Below are 22850 nucleotides of genomic sequence, written 5' to 3'. Positions count from 1 at the left end.
TACCTCTGTTCCACAGTGGACACTCACTCAGTTTCAGGTGACCGCTCTCTTTTCACACCCTCCTTTTTGACACCACATCGTCTTCTCCATTTTTTCTTTCTGCCCCTTGTTTTTTTCCCTTGAGAACCTGTTGCTTCAGCCTGCAGTTTCCCTCTCCTTATAACCAGTTTTAGAGAGGGCTTGGCTAATGGCACATCGCTTATGTCAAGTGTGTGTGCTCCAATCTTCTCAATCTTTAATCTTGTGATACCAGGTCCTATTTTCTCTCCTTTTTTTCTACCTCTTTTTTTCTGTACTTGGGAACTCGTCGGATCATCCAGCAGTACCCCTCTCTTTAGGGTCAGTGTTAGCGGGGACTTGGGTAGCGGCATATCGCTTATATCAAGTGTGTGTGATTTAATCTTCTCATTTGTAATACCACGACCTCTTCTCCGTTTTTTTTTTCTGTCAATTCCTTTCGGTCCTGGGCGTCTTGTCTCAGCCTGCAGTCTCCCTCTCCTTAGAATCAGTGTTAGCAAGGACTTGGGTAACGGCATATTGCGAATGTCAAGCCTGTTCAACCGCAGTACGGGATGACGGCGCAGACAGGAAGCAGTCAAGCGGCTGGTTTTCAGCCCACTGCGAGTCTGAGGGCAGAGAACAGCTTTATCTCTCCTGGTTTCTTTTATCAACTCTTTGTTGATTGTCTTGCGTTTAACGGTTATCTCAGTGGCGTCCTCTATAGTCTTGACCTCGACCTCCACAGAAGCAGAACGGGCTGGTGGCTTTACAGTCCAGACCTTACGATCTGCCATTCTGCAGTCCCAGCTCATCTCTGGTTCATCAGATGGGAAAGGGGTTTGATATCCCTTTATGGTGGGATAGGACTGTCTCTCTGGGCCTGCTTGGCAAGAGGCAATTTCTTCCTTCACAGAGGAAGGGAAAGACAGTGAAGAGAGGATGTAGTCACCACCAGTGGACCTTAGAGCTAGAAAAGGAGAGACCGTCACAGGTTAACATCAGGAATATCTTAACTACATTTCCAGCATTTCCTAAGTTCTACCGGAAAATATTGAAATATTAGGACAGAAGTGTTTTTTTTTAACAAAGAAAATAAATGCAGGCAAACAGGCAAGTAAATGGTTTCCAAATCCTGCACCCCACCTACCATTGGTGTCTAAGTGATGTCCATTTTTATGGTGATGGAGGAGTGCCTGTAATGGCTCAGGGTGAGCCACAGACTGCACACACTCCTCTAAGAGAGCAGGGGCAAGGCTGAGCCAAGACGCAGTCTAAGAGATGGAGAAATTAACAATTGTTACAAAACCAATTAACTAGCCTGCTAATATTGCTGAAGTGGTAGTGTCTAATCATGCATATAAGACCTAACCTACCTAACCTATTCCATAACAAAATGGTGTTTCAAGGTTTTGTTTAGAATGAGAGGCACTTTGGGACACATTCTTACTTGAGAGCCGAATTCATACTAGGGATGGGCACGAGTACTAATCCAAGGAGTGTATTTGATTGCTAATAATAAAATACAAATACAAAACATTTACAAATTATACTATTAAACAGGTTAAATGTATAAGCGCGGACAAAATTACAAACTCTAAGAAGTTTCAATTGTTTGTGGAGTGTGTCAAGTGCAGTGAAAATGTGTTACATTTCCTTATCAGAACAAGCAGAAATTACAGCAACCGACAGCATAACGTAAACTTTATTTTGCATTCAGCCCCGTTTCACATTGACATGAGAGTACTAGAGAACTAAAATAATTATAATATGAGAGTACTCGAACATGGACATTCTTTCAAATGGCCATCCCTAATTCATACCTCAGATGATGTAAAGTACAATAATACCTGCTTAAGGTTTGGAGCAGGAATCAGTTTCTCCAGCCTGGACAGGAACTCCCACACAAGAATCTGCAGTGTTGAGTCATACTTGGGGCCATACTCCTCTGGAAAAACATTCTGATAGACAGGACAAGCAGATGACAGTAAAAAGTACATACAGTGCCTTCAGAAAGTACTCACACCCCATTACTTTCCCCACATTTTGTTGTGTTACAGGATGAACTTTAAATGGATTAAATTGAGAAAAAAATTGTCACTGGCCTACACATAATAATACCTCATAATGCCAAAGTGGAACTTTTTATTTATTTGTAGATATGACTTAAAAATTAAAAGCTTAAATGTCTTGCATCAATAAGTAGTCAACCCCATTGTTAGGGCAAGCCTAAATGAGTAAAAATGTGCATAACAAGTCACATAATAAGTTGCCTGGACTCACTCTGTGTGCAGTAATAGTGTTTAACATTATTTTATTATGACTACCTCATCTCTGTACCACACACATACAATTATCTGTAAAGCCCCTCAGTCGACCAGTGAATTTCAAATATAGATTCAAAGACCAGGGAGGTTTTCCAATGCCTCACAAAGATGGCACCTATTGGTAGATGGGTAAAAATAAAAAGCAAACACTGAATATCCCTTTGAGAATGGTGAAGTTATTAATTACACTTTGGATGGTGTATTAATACACTCAGTCACTACAAAGATACAGGTGTCCTTCCTAACTAAGTTGCTGGAGAGGAAGGAAACACCCAGGGATTTCACCATGAGGCCAATAGTGACGTTAAAACAGTTACAGACTTTAATGGCTGTGATAAGAGATAACTGAGGATGGATCAACAACATTGTAGTTACTCCACAATACTAACCTAGTACTAATACTAATACTAACCAGAGTGAAAAGAAGGAAGCCTGTATAGAATACAAAATATTCAAAACATGCATCCTGTTGTAACAAGGCACTAAAGTACAGTGGTTCCACCTTTAAAAGTTGTGAGCTTATGCCGTGGGATTTAGAGGTAATTTGTGGTTTAGTACGGTACCCAGCGCCACCACTTCATTGCTCCAGACCAGCGCAAGGGGGAGTTAGAGCACTGATTATGTTTTTGGGTCCTACTGTGTCTCTGACATGAACCTAAATAGAAACTGATAATTGTGCATGACTTCAGTATTACTTATTAAAACTGTTGTTACACTAAGGTTTTTAATATTTTATTTTTTAGGGATTATTTTGCTCTTACTGTAGTACTGTAGGCCACTCCCGACCAGTCATGTTGTACAGCGCCTGAGTAGTGCAACGGTCTAAGACACTGCATAGAAGTGCAAGCCGTGTTGCTACAGATGCTGGTTCAATACCTATGCCGGCCTCGACTGGGAGACCCATGAGATGACTGTACGTTTAGGGTTTTTCTCCCTCTACAAACATAAATAAATCACTCTTAATAACAAACTGGCTTTATGGTTACAATAAAAAATGTAAATTAGTAACAATGTCTCATCCCATGTTAAAAAATGGCCTTTTTCTCGCTCTTTTACGTTATTTGAAAACAAAATCATATCCAAAATATTTAAGGGGCATTGCACTAATAATGGTGCTGACTAGGGAAACGTTCCCATTGTTCTGTTCTTAGTGCCAGTCTGCACGTTCAAACTAAAACAATGTAACTAACAATGGCATCTTTATGCTTTCATTAAAAAAAATTGTATAAAAATACCTTTTCCAAATGCCGATGTTTATTTAGTTATGGATCCATAACGAATTACTATGGGAATAAATATCACTGAATTACAGAAATATCCTCCTTATGTACTTATTGGCGGAGAGTCATGTTATGTTTTTCAATATACTGTAGGCCTACAGTAGCCGACATGAGTCTCACTAGTGTTGAGTAATGTGCTGTTAAAAGTGGTGTAGGTCTTATTGATTTAAAGAGCATATTGAAGTTAAAAGCAATAGCCTACAACTATTTTAGCACAGTTTCGTGCGGCTCTGAGACAAGCATGGGGACTGGTCTTGATATATCAATGGGATTTTTATTTTCACTGAATCTCCGTTTCGGTATTGGTTAGACAATAATTGGAAAATTAGGGTGTAGAAATGTTATGCTCTTAGTGTAACCTTTATTTTACTGGGCAAGTCAGTTAAGAACAAATTATGAATTACAAATGACAGCCTACTCCTTCCTCCCTGTCGGGGAATTGAACGGCGGTCTCCGCAGGACACTGGATTCTTTAGCTAAATAGCCCAGTACTGTCCTCCCGACCGTCACGTTGTACAGCTCCATATTTTCCAGTCCATCCTTACGGAAACCCAGAGGGTTTTTAATTTTTCTTGGAATAGAAACACCATAATATTAATCAAAATAATCCCAAACTCTAAAAGTAATTGGAAAGGTAGATACAAATTATTTGTGACATTGTGGTTACAATAAAGAATGTAAACAAGATGTAAACAAGATGCTGTGTTTTTACTTTCAGTAGTGATGAACAGCTGGTGACATTTTGAAAACAGGTTTTCAAACACTTGTAGTCCGATTATCAGGAAAATAGACTCTTTATAGCCCGGCTACTGTAGTTGTGAACATCCCCCTACCTGCAATGTATTTGATGCTTAAGTACTCTGAAGTGTTACATTTCTAACTCAAAACAGCTGTACAGTATTTCTTCATCAACATCTTTATGCTTTCGTTAATAAAATAATGATAAAAATACTCTTTCAAAATGCTGATGTTTATTTAGCTTTGGATCCATAATGAATTACTATGGGAATAAATATCAGTGAATTACAGAAATACTGGAACAAAGCTGTCTATTGAAGGTAAACAAATGGTTGCTTACTGGAAAATACTCTTTCAAACACACAGTCACGTTGTGGCTATATTTTGGCCTTTATGGGCACGCACAATTGGCCCAGTGTTTCTCTCCCTCTAAAAACAAAAATAAATGTTTTGGCCTTTACAAATATTATTTTGGGATTTATTCAGATTACAATTGCTCTGTTTTGTTTTTTTTAGAAAAAAAATAACGTCCAAAATATCGTTATATATTATCAAGTCATTTAGCCGGCACCTACATAAAGCTGAGTGACTCACTCATTCAAGGCTTTGGATCAAAATAAATAAGTACCAACATTCTTTCTGATAGTCTTTAATAAAGAAATGTTTTGGTTATCCTGACCTGGACACCATGTACAGTATTATAATAGCACATTACGGGCTATTAGCAGGACAATATATCTTTACCAACACCTTTCTGTATTTTGATACTTTTTGGATGGGGGCTCTTGCAGTGCAAAATGCGTTGCTACAGATGTAGGTTCGATACCTGTGCCAGCCGCCACTGGGAGACCCACGAGGTGGCTTTTGGTTTTAATTTAGAATCCTTCAACATAGTGACACATCACATTTTTCAAATTTCAATAGCTCTTTAACCATTACTCCTAAAACGATCAAAACTGGTTCTAGCTTTTTGTTGGTATACATCTCACACGATTTTTTATTATTTATTTTAAATTTGTGAAATTCAATAGTGTCTTGGTCATGTGACCCACACACCTCCAACAAGGTTCATAATGTACACTCAGTGGGCCTACACATTGGACGTTTTTTGTTTGTACATTTGCATCTCATGAGATTTTAAGAGAATTTATGATAGATTCAAATTTCAACCGCTCCTTAGTCTTATGACCTACGACCCTCAAACTACTTTCAGAATATCCACTGAGTAGCCGTATATGTAGCACAAGCTTTTGTTTTAATTTAGAATCCTCCAATCCTCTATATGTAATTATTGGCGGAGAGTCACGTCACGTTTTTAGACATACAGTGCCTTGCGAAAGTATTCGGCCCCCTTGAACTTTGCGACCTTTTGCCACATTTCAGGCTTCAAACATAAAGATATAAAACTGTATTTTTTTGTGAAGAATCAACAACAAGTGGGACACAATCATGAAGTGGAACGACGTTTATTGGATAATTCAAACTTTTTTAACAAATCAAAAACTGAAAAATTGGGCGTGCAAAATTATTCAGCCCCTTTACTTTCAGTGCAGCAAACTCTCTCCAGAAGTTCAGTGAGGATCTCTGAATGATCCAATGTTGACCTAAATGACTAATGATGATAAATACAATCCACCTGTGTGTAATCAAGTCTCTGTATAAATGCACCTGCACTGTGATAGTCTCAGGGGCCCGTCAAAAGCGCAGAGAGCATCATGAAGAACAAGGAACACACCAGGCAGGTCCGAGATACTGTTGTGAAGAAGTTTAAAGCCGGATTTGGATACAAAACGATTTCTCAAGCTTTAAACATCCCAAGGAGCACTGTGCAAGCGATAATATTGAAATGGAAGGAGTATCAGACCACTGCAAATCTACCAAGACCTGGCCGTCCCTCTAAACTTTCAGCTCATACAAGGAGAAGACTGATCAGAGATGCAGCCAAGAGGCCCATGATCACTCTGGTTGAACTGCAGAGATCTACAGCTGAGGTGGGAGACTCTGTCCATAGGACAACAATCAGTCGTATATTGCACAAATCTGGCCTTTATGGAAGAGTGGCAAGAAGAAAGCCATTTCTTAAAGATATCCATAAAAAGTGTCGTTTAAAGTTTGCCACAAGCCACCTGGGAGACACACCAAACATGTGGAAGAAGGTGCTCCGGTCAGATGAAACCAAAATTGAACTTTTTGGCAACAATGCAAAACGTTATGTTTGGCGTAAAAGCAACACAGCTGAACACACCATCCCCACTGTCAAACATGGTGGTGGCAGCATCATGGTTTGGGCCTGCTTTTCTTCAGCAGGGACAGGGAAGATGGTTAAAATTGATGGGAAGATGGATGGAGCCAAATACAGGACCATTCTGGAAGAAAACCTGATGGAGTCTGCAAAAGACCTGAGACTGGGACGGAGATTTGTCTTCCAACAAGACAATGATCCAAAACATAAAGCAAAATCTACAATGGAATGGTTCAAAAATAAACATATCCAGGTGTTGGAATGGCCAAGTCAAAGTCCAGACCTGAATCCAATCGCAAATCTGTGGAAAGAACTGAAAACTGCTGTTCACAAATGCTCTCCATCCAACCTAACTGAGCTCGAGCTGTTTTGCAAGGAGGAATGGGAAAAAATGTTAGTCTCTCGATGTGAAAAACTGATAGAGACATACCCCAAGCGACTTACAGCTGTAATCGCAGCAAAAGGTGGCGCTACAAAGTATTAACTTAAGGGGGCTGAATAATTTTGCACGCCCAATTTTTCAGTTTTTGATTTGTTAAAAAAGTTTGAAATACCCAATAAATGTCGTTCCACTTCATGATTGTGTCCCACTTGTTGATTCTTCACAAAAAAATACAGTTTTACATCTTTATGTTTGAAGCCTGAAATGTGGCAAAAGGTCGCAAAGTTCAAGGGGGCCGAATACTTTCGCAAGGCACTGTACTGTAGGCGACATGATTCTCACTAGTGTTGAGTAATGTGCTGTTAAACGTGGTGTAGGTCTTATTTAATTAAAGAGCATGTTGAAGTTAGAAGCAATAGGATTTAGCACCGTTTCACGCTACTCTGAAACAAGCATGGTCTTGATAAATAAAATGAGATTTTTATTTTCACTTAATCTCAGTTTGGGTATTGGTTAGACTAGAATTAGAAAATTAGGGTGTGGAAATGTTATGCTCTTAGTGTAACCTTTATTTAACTAGGCAAGTCAGTTAAGAACAAATTCTTATTTACAAAGGACAGCCTACTCCTTCCTCCACGTCGGGGAATTGAACCCCAGTCTCCCGTGTGCCCTGCCCACACGACACAGAGATTCTTTAGCTAAATGGCCCAGTACTGTACTCCCGACCGTCACGTTGTACAGCGCCATAACGGAAACCCAGAGGGTTTTCATTTTTCTTGGAATAGAAACACCATAATATAGAGCAAATTAATTAAGCAAGTACCAGTCAAAAGTTTGGACACACCTACTCATTCCAGGGTTTTTCTTTATTTTTACTATTTTCTACATTGTAGAATAATAGTGAAGACATCACAACTACGAAATAGCACATATTGAATCAGTTAAAAACAAATTCTTATTTACAAGGACAGCCTACTCCTTCCTCTTCATCGGGGAATTGAACCCCGGTCTCCCGTGTGCCCGCATTCTTTATTACAGCCATTATTGAAGGCTATCAAATGCTTCTCAAAGATGGTAGTCAAACTAGCACTAACTAGCATTAATGGTACCATTAATTTTCAAGCATAGGTGGTGTTATGGGTATGCTTGTAAACGTTAAGGACTGTGGAGTTTTTCAGAATAAAAAAGAAACGGAATGGAGATAAGCACATGCAAAATCCTAGAGGAAAACCTGGTTCAGTCTGCTTTCCACCAGACACTAAGAGATTAATTCACCTTTCAGCAGGATAATAACCTAAAACATAAATCTACACTGGAGTTGCTTAACAAGAATACAGTGAATGTTGTGTGATAATTTGGACTTAAATCTACTTGAAAATCTATGGCAAGATCTGAAAATGTTTGTCAATCAATGATCAACGACCAATTTGACAGAGCTCGAAGAATGTTTTTTTATGAAAAAATGTTGCACAATCCAGGTGTGGAAAGCTCTTAACCAGTGGGCAAAACCTGGTTGAAAAGATGTCTTATGACGTATTATTCTGGTCGCAAAACGGTTGAAATAGGACGTTTTGTTTTATGTCTTTTTACTGACCAGAATATTATGTATTTTTCTGACCACCATACGACCAGTTGGTCATAATTCTGACCACTATTATGTGCTGCTATATGATGTAGCCTACTGGTGGTCATAGTTAAGACCTCGTCAGGTGGTCATTACCAGGTTATGATTACAGTTTATTACATACACTCTTAGAAAAAGAATAGTTATTCAGCTGTCCCCATAGGAGAACCCTTTTTGGTTCTAGGGAGAAGCCTTTTTGGTTCCACGTAGAACCCTTTTTGTTTTCATGTAGAACCCCCTGTGGAAAGGGTCCTACATAGAACCAAAAAAGGGTTCACCTGAAACCAAAAAGGGTTCTTCAAAGGGTTCTCCTATGGGAACTGGTGAATAACCTTTTTAGGTTCTAGATAGAAAAAAAAGGTGCTAAGAGTGTACTGTAAAATGTATTGCAGAGGATAAAGTTTGATATTGAAAACATTGCTGATTACATTTATATTTGTTCCATAGTCACCAATTACATTTAATCTGCAACATATTCTTACATTTAAAATAGATCAAGCAATGGCAAAACAAATCTACATCATAATTTACAGTAATTGTTTCATAATTCACTCAGACATTAGATGCATAGAAAGACTGGGACAGAGTATATAAAGGCCCATTGTTTTATTTGATTAATGATTAATCAGAGCGGTGTGATGGGGTAGATCCTCATCAAGGAGCTCTGAACACAGAAGGCGATCTGGAGCCTAATGGCCCTCTTGAAGAGTCATGTGATGGGTCAGATCTGCAGTAAAGACAATCAGCACATTACATACTATTCAATAATGAGATTTTAAAAGCAAACTAGAAAAGGATATCACTGAAGAAACTTTGTGGACTCAGCTGGCTAAAAGTATTTCCTTGGTACTAGTTGAAAAATGTTGTGACAGTTATAGCAACTTGCTCATATACAGTACCTGTCATTTTGGGACTCATTCCAGGCCTTTCCTTATTTGTACTATTTTCTACGTTGTAGAATAATAGTGAAGACATCAAAACTACGAAATAAAACATATGGAATCATGTAGTAAACAAAAAAGTGTTAAAACAAATCAAAATATATATTTGAGATTCTTCAAAGTAGTGACCCTTTGCCTTGACAGCTTTGCACACTCTTGGCATTCTCTCAACCAGGTTCATGAGGTAGTCACCAGAATGCATTTCAAATAACAGGTGTGTCTTGTTAAAAGTTAATTTGTTGAATTTCTTTCATTCTTAACGTGTTTGAGCCAATCAGTTGTGTTGTGACATGGTAAAAGACCAAGTCCATATTATGGCAAGAACAGCTCAAATAAGCAAAGAGAAATGACAGTCCATCATTACTTTAAGACATGAAGGTCAGTTAAATTGGAAAATGTCAAGAACTTTGAAAGTTTCTTCAAGCGCAGTCGCAAAAACCATCAAGCTCTATGATGAACACTGGCTCTCACGAGGACCGCCACAGGAAAGGAAGACCCAGAGTTACCTCTGCTGCAGAGGATAAGTTCATTAGAGTTACCAGCCCCAGGAATTGCGGCCCAAATAAATGCTTCAGAGTTCAAGTAACAGACACATCTCAACATGAACTGTTCAGAGGAGACATGAATCAGGCCTTCATTGTCAAATTGCTGCAAAGAAACCACTACTAAAGGACACCAATAAGAAGAAGAGACTTGATTGGGCCAAGAAACATGAGCAAAGGACATTAGACAGGTGAAACCTGTCCTTTGGTCTGAAGAGTCCAAATGTGAGATTTTTGGTTCCAACCTGTCTTTGTGATACACAGAGTAGGTGAACGGATGATCTCCGCATGTGTGGTTCCCACTGTGAAGCACGGAGGAAGTGCGATGGTGTGGGGGTGCTTTGCTGGTGACACTGTCAATGATTTATTTAGAATTCAAGGCACACTTAACCAGCATGGCTACCACAGCATTCTGCAGCGATACGCCATTCCATCTGGTTTGCGCTTAGTGGAAGAATAACAAGACAATGACTCAACACACCTCCAGGCTGTCTAAGGGCGATTTGACCAAGAAGGAAAGTGAAGTGAGATCTGCATCAGATGACCTGGCCTCCACAAATCATCCAACCTCAACCCAATTGAGACCATTTGGGATGAGTTGGACCGCAGAATGAAGAAAAAGCAGCCAACAACTGCTCAGAATATTTCATAGTTTTGATGTCTTTACTACTATTCTACAATGTAGACAAACTGTTGGAAAATCATTCCAGATTAAGCTAGTTGAGAGAATGCCAAGTGCATGTAAAGCTGTCATCAAGGCAAAGGGTGGCTACTTTGAAGAATCTAAAATATTAAATATACTTTGATTTGCTTAACACTTTTTTGGTTACTATATGATTCCATATGTGTTATTTCATTGTTTTGATGTCTTCACTACTATTCTACAATGTAGACAATAGTACAAATAAATAAAAACCGTTGAATGAGTAGGTGTGTCCAAACTTTTGACTGGTATTGTACATACTTTGCCTCCTCCTCCACCAGGGTGGTCACGGGCATATTTTAAGACTTTCCAGAGGGCCTGCAACACAATAACCTCTTGAGTTTTCGGACACTTACTGTATGCATAGAAAGAGAAGAAAATAAATGAATGATTGGCATAATGTGGGCATGCAGGACACGACAGAACAGTAATGCACAGTAAAACAGTCAGAATCTACTATAAGTAAGGCAAAGGCATGTTTGCTCTTCTGTCCCTTCATATTGAAGTGAGACATTAATTAATTGGTCAACAATCTGAAACATTTTTAAGAAAGAGGATATCAAAATTAGACAGTAGTTGGATAATTACAATTTTTAACTAATCTCTAAATAGTAAAGTTTTGCTTAATCTGAATTCATGTTGTAATATTCAAACAACTTCTTATATAACACAGCGCTCCAAAATCCTGTGGACATTGTTCCGGACAGAGGTTCCCCCAATTGAGGACAGCTTGCTAGTCTTAAACAAAGAAAGCTAAATACAACAATGTAAGTACGTGTAGGAGGCAATAGAAACCAATATGTCGTGTGTGTCATATCATTCTTACAACAAATATTGTTAGAAATGGGTGTAATTCCAAATCTCTTCCTCTTCTCTGCAACTGCACACGTGTGAGTTTGTGTTGAATTAGGACTCATGGGTTGTGCACCTGAAAAAAAGGTGAGTTAAAATAGGATTCGATTTGCTTTACAAATGTATATTATTGCTACTTCAATTGTATCTACTTACACAACACTCAGAGGAAAAAAAGGGTTCCAAAAGGGTTCTTCGGCTGTCCCCATAGGATAACCCTTTTTGGTTCCATGTAGAACCCCTTTGGGTTCCATGTATAACACTATGGAAAGGGTTCTACATGAAACCCAAAATACATCTACCTGGAACCAAAGGGGTTTACTTGGAACCAAAAAGGGTTCTTCAAAGGGTTCTCATATGGGGACAGCCGATTGAAGCCTTTAAGGTTCTAGATAGCACCCTTTTTTCTAAGAGTGTAAGATCGGGCAGCTGAATAGGCAGCTGAATAGCATGTCTCTTGGGAAATCCAGTCTCAGTGACACCTGATGCAATGAAAAAAGTTAATGATCATCAGCATTGCTAGTACAAACCTAACCTTTACAAAGTTGGTTGGTAGGAATCAATACACACTGAAGATCAGAGTATCAAACCGAAGAAACAAACATTTTGCAAACAACTTACTGTCAATTACTATTGATTTAAGGAGGAGTGGTTCTGCTCTCTCCTTTACCTGGGATGTGGCAGAATAGGTAGGTCACTGGTAATTGAGTGGGTGGCCAGGCACTGCTGTAGAGGCCATGCATCAGGTCATTGACATGTTTCAGGAACTGTAAAGACAAATCATGATTAGCCATTACCCAAGGTCTTCACGAAGTTAGACATAGCCTAGCAAGTGCATTGACAATGTTGCACCTCAGCCTTCCGGCAGACAGGCTCTCTCTCTCCATCTATGTTTTGCTGCCTATTTGCATTTCTTAGTCCGCAGACTGGATAACTTCTACACTCATTCCCATTTTTTCCTCCTCCAACCTTCCATCCAAGCTAGAGTTTCCTGCAAAAAAAGAGAACCAATAATTGAAAAAGGCAGTTGAGAGGTGTAATCTTAGAATGAGTGTTGAGGAGGAGCAGGGACGGGCAAAATGTATCATATTGTCAAATTAAATATAGACAAAACTATCTCTGATTAATCAAGAAAGTCTAAACATCCATATTGGGGGTACACGTTTCAAGAATTAGGCTAGCTTACCGTCTCACACATAATACATGTTTACTATATGTGTATTCATGCACCATCTGTCTCTCACAATGTTGACCATCTTTTATTTAAGGTATTGTGGTCATAATCATCATCTCTTCCCCCTCTCTCTCCCAGAACACACACTCATAGCTAGCATGACAATGTTGACATGATCATCATCTCTCACGCACACACGCAGAGAACACACACATTTACTTTCATTAACTAAACATATATCAAAATGTTAGCTAGCTAGACCCAACGCCTACAAAAGGTAAAATTAAAACTTACCATGTCCATGGAGATTAGCCAGAGAGCTAACGTTAGACAGCTAGTTAGCTAAAATTAGCCAGCCAATATAGCTAGCTAGCAAATCTTTCCTTGACGTTCTTCTCCCCAACAAACCACTGCTTCAATTACAAAAGTAAAAAAAGATTGCAGGAAAACAGGGACTACCACAGCAGGCAAATCTTTTAGTTTTGTTTAAATTTCAAGAAACTGTTGTCGTTTTCCAACTGTGTTGTTGTGTAGCCTATTGGGCGAGCTGTCCCAACTAACATGGAATGTTGACCTATGCGCTCGAGTAGGCTGCGATGAGATCTATTGCTGTGCTTGAAGCACAGATTCCAATCCAAGTTTTAGCTGGAACTGATATCCCTACCTCCTAATTTAGCTACTGAAATTGAAATGCAATTACAGCACACATTATGTTAATTGTTTAAAAGCTTTAAGGAAAAATATTAGTCATATTATCTGGGTCAAATTCAGGTGCAATCATTTTGTACAAATTATTGATTGAAAAAAAAGGTGATAAAAATAGGGTTTTGTAAATCCTGGAGGATTGTAGCAGGATACTGAAATAAAAGACTAGGCCTACATGTTATTTGTTAGTCATAATAGAACATCAAAACAGCATTCAGTGGAACAGAAGAACATGTGCAGCACAATAAACAGTACAATTAGTTAACACAGACAAAAGATTACCATTAGACAGCCAACACACACAGCAAGCTACCAGATATCATTAATTAAACAACCATTATTTCATTGTTCTGCAGTTTTACTGCATTTTAACAGCAGTGCCATTTTTTAAGGGTATCCTGTCATATTGTGCATTGTCTTACATGCTGGTTGCCTAGAACACATGTTAAGGAAGTTAATGTGCACTTTTCAATTGGGTGGACTGCAACTACGAAAAACATAGCCTATAGTAAAAGCAAAAGCATTTCTAGTATCGGATATTCTCTAAAGTAGGTACAATCTCTGATAGCTATAGGACCATAGAGACTGTCATAAATATTTTTCATGACGTCAAAAAGACGTAATGTAGAAGACGTCTTAATCTGGTTGTGATCTGGTTATGAAGTCCAGACCAGATTTCAACCAGTAAAATGTGTCTTTATTACATTTTATGCCCACTGGGTAGAGATTTATCCAGAAACACTCACAGCTATAATCAATGCCAAAGGTGCTTCTACAAAGTATTGACTCAGGGGTTATGAATACTTATGTAAATGAGATATGTATGTAGTTTAATTTTCAATACATTTTCAATAAATGTACAAACATTTCTAAAAACATGTTTTCACTTTGTCATTATGGGGCATTGTGTGTAGATGGGTGAGGAAAAAAACAACTATTTAATACATTTTGAATTCAGGCTATAAAAAAATGTGGAATAGGTCAAGGGGTATGAATACTTTCCGAAGGCACTGTACATACATACAGAAATAGTGAATAAGATAAGCCTGGAAATACAGTTGTTGGTTTGCAATCTATGGCTAAAAAACGGGTTCCGTTGAAATGAACAGCTCACTCACTATGATTCTCGCACCAGGTTGGACACGGAAGCAGTGAAATGCAATCATGTCCCTTTTCTCATGTTATGACACTGACCTGAAAGAAGAGTTCCCTCTCCTCTGGCTGCTCCAGTAGGGTTTCAATCAGCTTCATGAAGCTGGCCTCTGATGCTTCCACCTTTGGATCTGAAACCTGCAGCAATAATGCACAGTGAGTAAGTAAAACTAACCATAGGCTAACAAGACTTCCTATACACTGTTGATCTACTGAATATAGACATTTAGTAAATATACATACTGACTTACATACATAATCTTTTGAGGCAAATGTGGGAATAAAACCCACATTACAAATATCATGTTTCAAGGACCACACTACTACCAACAGAGCTATTAGAATCAAGGTTCCTTCTCCGAGCAGTCCTCACCTCTCCCTTCTGATTGGAGACACAGCTCCTTATCCTGTTCAGGTGTGGCTGGACAGTATCAGGGCGACACAGCTCATCATCACAGCGACACAACTCCAGAACCAGCTGTCAATCAAATGAGAATTGATCAAAAATGGCAGCAGGTGTGTGTATGTGTGATTGTTGAGTTCAATGTTTAAGTAGGACGAGGTTGCACTTATCTAATGTAAATCTCGCATTTTCCTAGGGCTGGCACAGTAATTGTATAATCGTGTAACCGACTATTATGGATGAAGGCCGTAATGTAAATAAAATAACTATCATAAGCGTTTTAATTCAAATTAAAAAACATTTTTTTTATCAACTTCATTTTGAAGTGGACAAACTTGACCTAAATATAGTAAAATAAAAGTAAACATGGTTCACATCTAACAGCCGATATAAGGAAAGACGAGAGGACACAAAAATAGCCAGTTTTAGAATTTAGTGTTGTGGTACAGATAGGGCAGAAAGCCTACTGGTTAAGAGTGGGGGGCCAGTATTTTTTATTTATTAAGGATCCCCATTAGCTGCTCTTCCTGTGGTCCAGCAACATTAAGGAAGTTATATACAATAAAAAAATATGACATAACACTTTTCACAACACATTAATTGTGTGGCCTCAGGCTACTCTACTACCACATATATACAATCCATGTGTATGTGTGTGTATAGTGCGTGTGTTAGCATGTGTATGCCTTTTCACAGTCCCCGCTGTCCCATAAGGTGGGTTTTTATCTGAGGGTTTTTGTAACAGAAAGGTTGCTGGTTTGAATCCCCTAGCTGACCAGATGAAAAATCTGTCGATGTGCCCTGGAGCTTGGGCTGGGTGGTATACCATATATACCGGTATTGATGCACAGACTGGTTTGGGTTTTTACTTTACCTTCTATAACGGTATTTGAATGTTGTTTGGCTTGTTAAATGTGATACGCCATGTGTAACGTCCATTTTTATAGTTTACTTTTTATAGTTTATAGTTAGTTTTCTCAAATGGAAATGCAGAAATTTATGAAAATGCTGAAATTATTTTTGGGTTGAATTGAACAGTATAAAACAATCAGAATAGACATTTCAATGGGTCTGTGTTGCCACCCTAGGGTTATGCACTACTCACTACTTTTATTATAAAAAAAATATAAAATATCGTCAAATACCATCATACCATAAAACATTGTTTAAATAACGTGATATGATATATTGTCCATATCGCCCAGCCCTACCTTGAGCAAGGCACTTAACCCTAATTTCTCCCGTAAGTCGCTATGGATAAGAGTGTCTGCCAAATGACTAAAATCCAGTGGTGTAAAGTACTTAAGTTGTTTTTTGGGGTATCTATACTTAACTAATTATATTTGACAACTTTTACTCCACTACATCTCTAAAGAAAATAATGTACCTTCGACTCCATTCCCTGACACCCAAAAGTACTTGTTACATTTTGAATGCTTAGCAGGACAGAAAATGGTCCAATTCAAAAGAACATCCCTGGTCATCCCTACTGCCTCTAATCTGGCGGACTCACTAAACACAAATTATTTGTTTTTAAATTGTCTGAGTGTGACCCTGACTATCTGTAAATTTAAAAAAATACAAGACAATTGTGCCATCTGGTTTGCTTAATTTACTTTTGATACTGAAGTATATTTTATCAACTACATTTACATTTGATAATTAACTATATTTCAAACCAAATAGTTTTAGACTTTTACTCAAGTAGTATTTTACTGGGTGACTTTCACTTTTATTTGAGTAATTTTCTATTAAGGCATCTTTACTTTTACTCAAGTATGAGAATTGAGTACATTTTCCACCACTGCTAAATTGTAAATGTTAACAAAAAACAGCTGACTGAGTGAAAATAGCCAGGCATTTAGATGAGATATAGAATGAGTCTGTTTCTGTGGTAACATGGACTCTTTACAACTTTGTTGATCCTTGTTGTAGCAAATGAGTATCATGAAATACACGTACTCATGTCTGTAGCAAAACATTTTCAACGGAAAACATTTACTCCAAACGTAAAATGGTTTGCCACGAAAACAAGTTTCTATTGGACAAATTCAGGTAGGTCCCTCACAGTTTCGTTCCGTTTGCTCTGTTTGGTTACTAGAGTAAATGGTAAACGGTTTCGGTTGCAAAACTGGTATTGATAACTTCTAACAATTGAATTGAACTATTTCCTGGGCACTGCTGGGAGATGCAAACAACAACCTAATAAGAACTGTCCACCAACCACAGACATACAGTGCATTCAGAAAATATTCAGACCCCTTGACTTTTTTCACATTTTGTTACGTTACAGCCATATACTAAAATGGATTAAACTGTTTGTATTCCTCATCAATCTACACACAATACCCCATAATGACGAAGCAAAAACTGTTTTTACATTTTTTTTAATTAAAAATAAAAATAGAAACATTACATTTACATAAGTATTCCGACCCTTTACTCAGTAATTTGTTGTACCATTCTTCTCTGCAGATCCTCTCAAGGTCTGTCAAGATGGATGGGGAGCGTTGCGGCACAGCTATTTTCAGGTCCCTCCAAAGATGTTAAATCGGCTTCAAGTCTGGGCCACTCAAGACATTCTGAGACTTGTCCCGAAGCCATTCCTGCATTGTCTTGGCTGTGTGCTTAAGGTCGTTGTCCTGTTGGAAGGTGAACCTTTGCCCCAGTTTGAGACCCTGAGCGCTCTGGAGAAGGTTTTCATCAACGATCTCTCTGTACTTTGCTCCGTTCATCTTTCCCTCAATTCTGATTAGTCTTCCAGTCCCTGCCGCTGAAAAACATCCCCACAGCATGATGCTGCCACCACCATGCTTCACCATAGGGATGGTGCCAGGTGTCCTTCAGATATGACGCTTGGAATTAAGATCAAAGAGCTCAAACTTGGTTTCATCAGACCAGAGAATCTTGTTTTGAGAGTCCTTGATCATGATCTGAGAGTCCTTTAGGTGCCTTTTGGCAAACTCCAAGCAGGCTGTCATGTGCCTTTTACTGAGGAGTGGCTTCCGCCTGGTCAATTTACCATAAAGGCCTGATTGGTGGAGTGCTGCAGAGATGGTTGTCCTTCTGGAAGGTTCTCCCATCTCCACAGAGGAACTCTGGAGCTATGTCAGAGTGACCATCGTGTTCTTGGTCACCTCCCTGACTAAGGCCCTTCTCCCCTGATTGCTCAGTTTGGCCGGGCGGCCAGCTCTAGGAAGTCTTGGTGGTTCCAAACCTCTTCCGAGTCTCAGAGTAAAGGATCTGAATACTTATGTAAATAAGGTATCTATTTATTTTTTAATTGCAAAAATATCTAAACACCCATTTTAATTTTGTCATTATGGGGTATTGTGTGTAGATTGATGAGAATTTGTATTTATTTAATCATTTCAGGAATAAGGCTGTAACGTACCAAAGTGTTGAAAAGGGAATGGGTCTGAATTAGGGATGCACGATATATCGGTGAACATATCAGAAACAGACAATATTAGCTAAAAATTCCAACATCTGCCTCGGCCGATGTCTAGTTCAACACTGATATACCTAACCGATGTCAAAGCTGACGTGCACACCTATATAACGTAAGAACATGATGTAATGATGCCAAGTTAAATTTTGTGCTATACGTGCAACACAGCATTCCTAACCTAGCCCAAAATGTCTGCTGTGTGCATCGAGCAGTCAACAAGTCGAGCAGTCATTTGAAAGAGTAACAAAATTTCAGCGAGACAACTCAAAAGCGAAATCCATTAAAGCCAAGATAACGGAATTCATTTCCCTTTACAATCAACCATTCTCTGTTGTGGGTGATATTGGTTTTCGCCGACTGGTTGAGCACCGGCACACATGACCAAGTGCGCTTTTTTTCAGATGTTGCCCTACTGGAGTTACACAGTAATAGCGTCACTGCTATTAGCGTCACCACTTTCATACTATAGAACACCATTTGGGTCTTTGCGTATCAAAAAAAAATACAGTAGCACTGTCAAAGCTGTACAAAAAAGTCTGCAAACAAGCAAACACCAGCCATGAACTATGTGTTTACAATAGCGCATTGGTAATAAAGCATAATTTGTTCGACTGCAACGTCTGGGGTAGCTAGCTTTAGTTTGGTACCCAGCTAGGGCCAATAAAACCAGGACGTGTGCTCCGGGCATGTGCTGACCAACAGGCAGGTGTCTTCACTGACATTTTCAACATGTCCCTGATTGAATACCAACATGCTTCAAGCAGACCATCATAGTCCCTGTGCTTAAGAACACAAAGGCAACCTGCCTAAACGACTACAGACGAGTAGCACTCACGTCCGTAGCCATGAAGTGCTTTGAAAGGCTGGTCATGGCTCACATCAACACCATCATCCCAGAAACCCTAGACCCACTCCAATTGCATACCGCCCAAACAGATCCACAGATGATGCAATCTCTATTGCACTCCACACTGCTCTTTCCCACCTGGACAAAAGGAACACCTATGTGAGAATGCTATTCATTGACTACAGCTCAGCGTTCAACACCATAGTACCCTCAAAGCTCATCACTAAGCTAAGGAACCTGGGACTAAACACCTCCCTCTGCAACTGGACCCTGGACTTCCAGGTGGTGAGGGTAGGTAGCAACACATCTGTCACACTGATCCTCAAAACTGGAGCTCCCCAGGGGTGCATGCTTAAGTCCCCTCCTGTACTCCCTGTTCACCCACGACTGCAAGGCCAGGCACGAGTCCAACACCATCATTAACTTTGCAGACGACACAACAGTGGTAGGCCTGATCACCGACAATGACAAGACAGCCAATAGGGAGGAGGTCAGAGTCCTGGCCGGGTGGTGCCAGAATAACAACATATCCCTCAATGTAACCAAGACTAAGGAGATGATTGTGGACTACAGGAAAAGGACCACAGAGCACGTCCCCATTCTCATCGACAGGGCTGTAGTGGAGCAGGTTGAGAGCTTCAAATCCCTTGGTGTCCACATCAACAACAAACTAGAATGGTCCAAACACACCAATACAGTCGTGGAGAGGGCATGACAAAGCCTATTCCCCCTCAGGAAACTAAAAAGATTTTGCATGGGTCCTGAGATCCCCAAAAGGTTCTACAGCTGCAACATCGAGAGCATCCTGACCGGTTGCATCACTGCCTGGTACAGCAATTGCTCTGCCTCCGATCGCAACGCACTTTAGTGCGTACGGCCCAATACATCACTGGGGCAAAGCTGCCTGCCATCCAGGACCTCTACACCAGGCGGTGTCAGAGGAAGGCCCTAAACATTGTCAAAGAAACCAGCCACCCCAGTCATAGACTGTTCTCTCTACTACCACATGGCAAGCGGTACTGGAGTGCCAAGTCTAGGACAAAAAGGCTTCTCAACAGTTTTTACCCCCAAGCCATAAGACTTCTGAATGGTTACCTGGACTATTTGCATTGTGTGCCCCCCCAACCCCTTTTGTGCCCCCCAAACCCCTTTTATGCTGCTGCTACTCTCTGTTTATCTTATATGCATAGTCACTTTAACCATACATCCATGTACATACTACCGCAATTGGCCCGACCAACCAGTGCTCCCACACATTGGCTAACTGGGCTATCTGCATTGTGTCCCACCTCCCGCCAACCCCTCCTTTTACGCTACTCCTACTCTCTGTTCATCATATTTGCAAAGTCACTTTAACCATACCTACATGTACATACTACCTCAATCAGCCTGACTAACCGGTGTCTGTATATTGCCTTGCTACTCTTATTTTCAAATCTATTTTTACTGTTGTTTAATTTCTTTACTTACCTACACACACACACACATACCTTTTTTACGCACTATTGGTTAGAGCCTGTAAGAAAGCATTTCACTGTAAGGTCTACCTGTTGTATTGGGCGCACGTGACAAATAAACTTTGATTTGATTTGAAAACAATAACCAGTAGAAACTGCAGTCATTTTCATTATTCTTAGCAATTTTTAGGAATCCTAGTGAGTAAGTATTAGCTAGGTTGCCACTTGTTGTTTGCCTAATGAAATTGAACTAGCTTCATCTGGCTAGTGAGGATCGACCGGAACGGGTTATGGGTTGTGAAGCTAGCCACAATAAGGATTAGGCACAATAGAGGAATTTGCGGTTTGCCTTCAAAATAAATGTATCATTGACAGTGATGCAAATAGTAGAATTATGCCATACTTTTATTTTGAAGGCCAACCGCAAAGTTCACTATTGTGGCTAGCTTCACATAGATGGGTCTGACCACCATTAATCAAATAAGAACTGTCTTCTAAATTAGGGTTAGAAGACAGTTCATATTTGATTAACGGTGAAGCTAACTATAGCTAGCTAACTATAGCTACTGAAACAGATGATGTCGTTTTGCTATGTTTTTGGGGAAGAACATTGTTTGCATCCATGAGCTATCTAGCTTTTTTTATGACCAGGACTGTAGGTGCCCGAGACAACTTTACCAGCATCATAGCATACGTATCAATGAATTGTTGTGACGTATGAAATACGAGTGAGTGTAATCAATGTGTAATAACTACATAAAAAATGTATCAACGCGTTAAATTATTGTGTGACGTGCAGTCATATTCAGGTCCTGATTGTCAACAAGCTTATTTGACATGGCAAATGGTGTTAAATAGCATATTTTTTGACACGCAAATACCCAAACGGCGTCCCATAGAAATCCTGGTTGAGAATGAAATGACTGAACAACGAAACAGCACAGCAAGTAAGTTAAATAAATAGGTTTTGATTATGTTATACTGGTAATGGGGACAAATGTAAATGACAACAAAATAACATTTTGGTCAGTATGGTGTGTGTAACTTTCATTTAACTAGACAAGTCAGTTAAGAACACATTTTTATTTACAATGACGGCCTACCCCGGCCAAACCCGGACGACGCTGGGCCAATTGTGCACCGCCCTATGGGACTCCCAATCATGGCCGGATGTGATACAGCCTGGATTCAAACCAGGGACTGTAGTGCCGCCTCTTGCACTGAGATGCAATGCCTTAAACCGCTGCGTCCATGTGTGTGTTAACTATACTAGAATGCTTAAAAAGGCCGCTAAAATTGTAAATATCGGTATAGTGTTTTTTGGCAAGGAAAATATCGGATAGTGGTATCAGCCAAAAATGTCATACCGGTGCATCACTACTCTGAATACTTTCCGAATGCACTGTAGGCTCATACAGGCTCAAATAACTCGCAAGGTGTGTTATACTGTTTGGCTAAACAGTAAAAGACAGAACATCACTTTTCTGATTTGAGTCCAAGGCAACGCCTAGGTGCACATGCAGTGTCAGGAGCGGAGGAGAGGAATTGCATTTTTTTGCTATTCGAAAGGTTATAATGTTGATGGAGGTCCTTTGGCTGACAAATAACCTGCATACAAAATTCCATGACCATCACAGCCCTGTTTTCCTTCCATAAATTGTCCACATTTCAGTAGGGTACACTGATCCTAGATCTGTGCCTAGCAGCAACTCCTTTCCCTCCCGTCACCCCCACTCACCCGTGCTCTCAGTCCCATGAGGAGTTGGACCCTCTCTCTGTAAGTCATCAGTTCAGGGACTATTTCCAACACACTGGTGGCAAACTCCTCCAGCAGCCCATAGTCCATGATGTCTCTCCGCTCTACAACCTGCCACAGAGCTGCACACACCAGGCGCAGTGGAGGAATAAAAAGACGCATAGACGACAGAGGAAGAGGAGGACCTAGAAGAGAAAATGAAACATTTAAATGAAAAAACAAGCTAGTTACTATAACTTGGGGCGGCATACTTCATATATGTCCCAACCCTTTTTGC

At 39.7% G+C, this 22850-nt stretch overlaps 1 protein-coding gene across 1 annotated transcript in view; it reads right to left on the bottom strand.

Annotated features, from left to right (window-relative positions):
* Positions 1-22850, bottom strand: part of LOC110530643 — a 37439-nt gene that overhangs the window by 8202 nt on the left and 6387 nt on the right. Inside the window, exons 2-7 of the mRNA XM_021613860.2 lie at positions 22556-22758; positions 15033-15137; positions 14702-14797; positions 1848-1958; positions 1148-1271; positions 28-967 (exon numbers count right to left, since the gene is read on the bottom strand). Coding sequence (XP_021469535.2) covers positions 28-967; positions 1148-1271; positions 1848-1958; positions 14702-14797; positions 15033-15137; positions 22556-22758 — 1579 coding nt within the window. The remainder of the gene's footprint in view (positions 1-27; positions 968-1147; positions 1272-1847; positions 1959-14701; positions 14798-15032; positions 15138-22555; positions 22759-22850) is intronic.

This window comes from Oncorhynchus mykiss, chromosome 8, assembly GCF_013265735.2.
Source record: "Oncorhynchus mykiss isolate Arlee chromosome 8, USDA_OmykA_1.1, whole genome shotgun sequence".
Classification (NCBI taxonomy): domain Eukaryota; kingdom Metazoa; phylum Chordata; class Actinopteri; order Salmoniformes; family Salmonidae; genus Oncorhynchus; species Oncorhynchus mykiss.
Note: the sequence above shows the minus strand (reverse complement) of the source record. Positions and strands in the feature narration are given on the sequence as shown.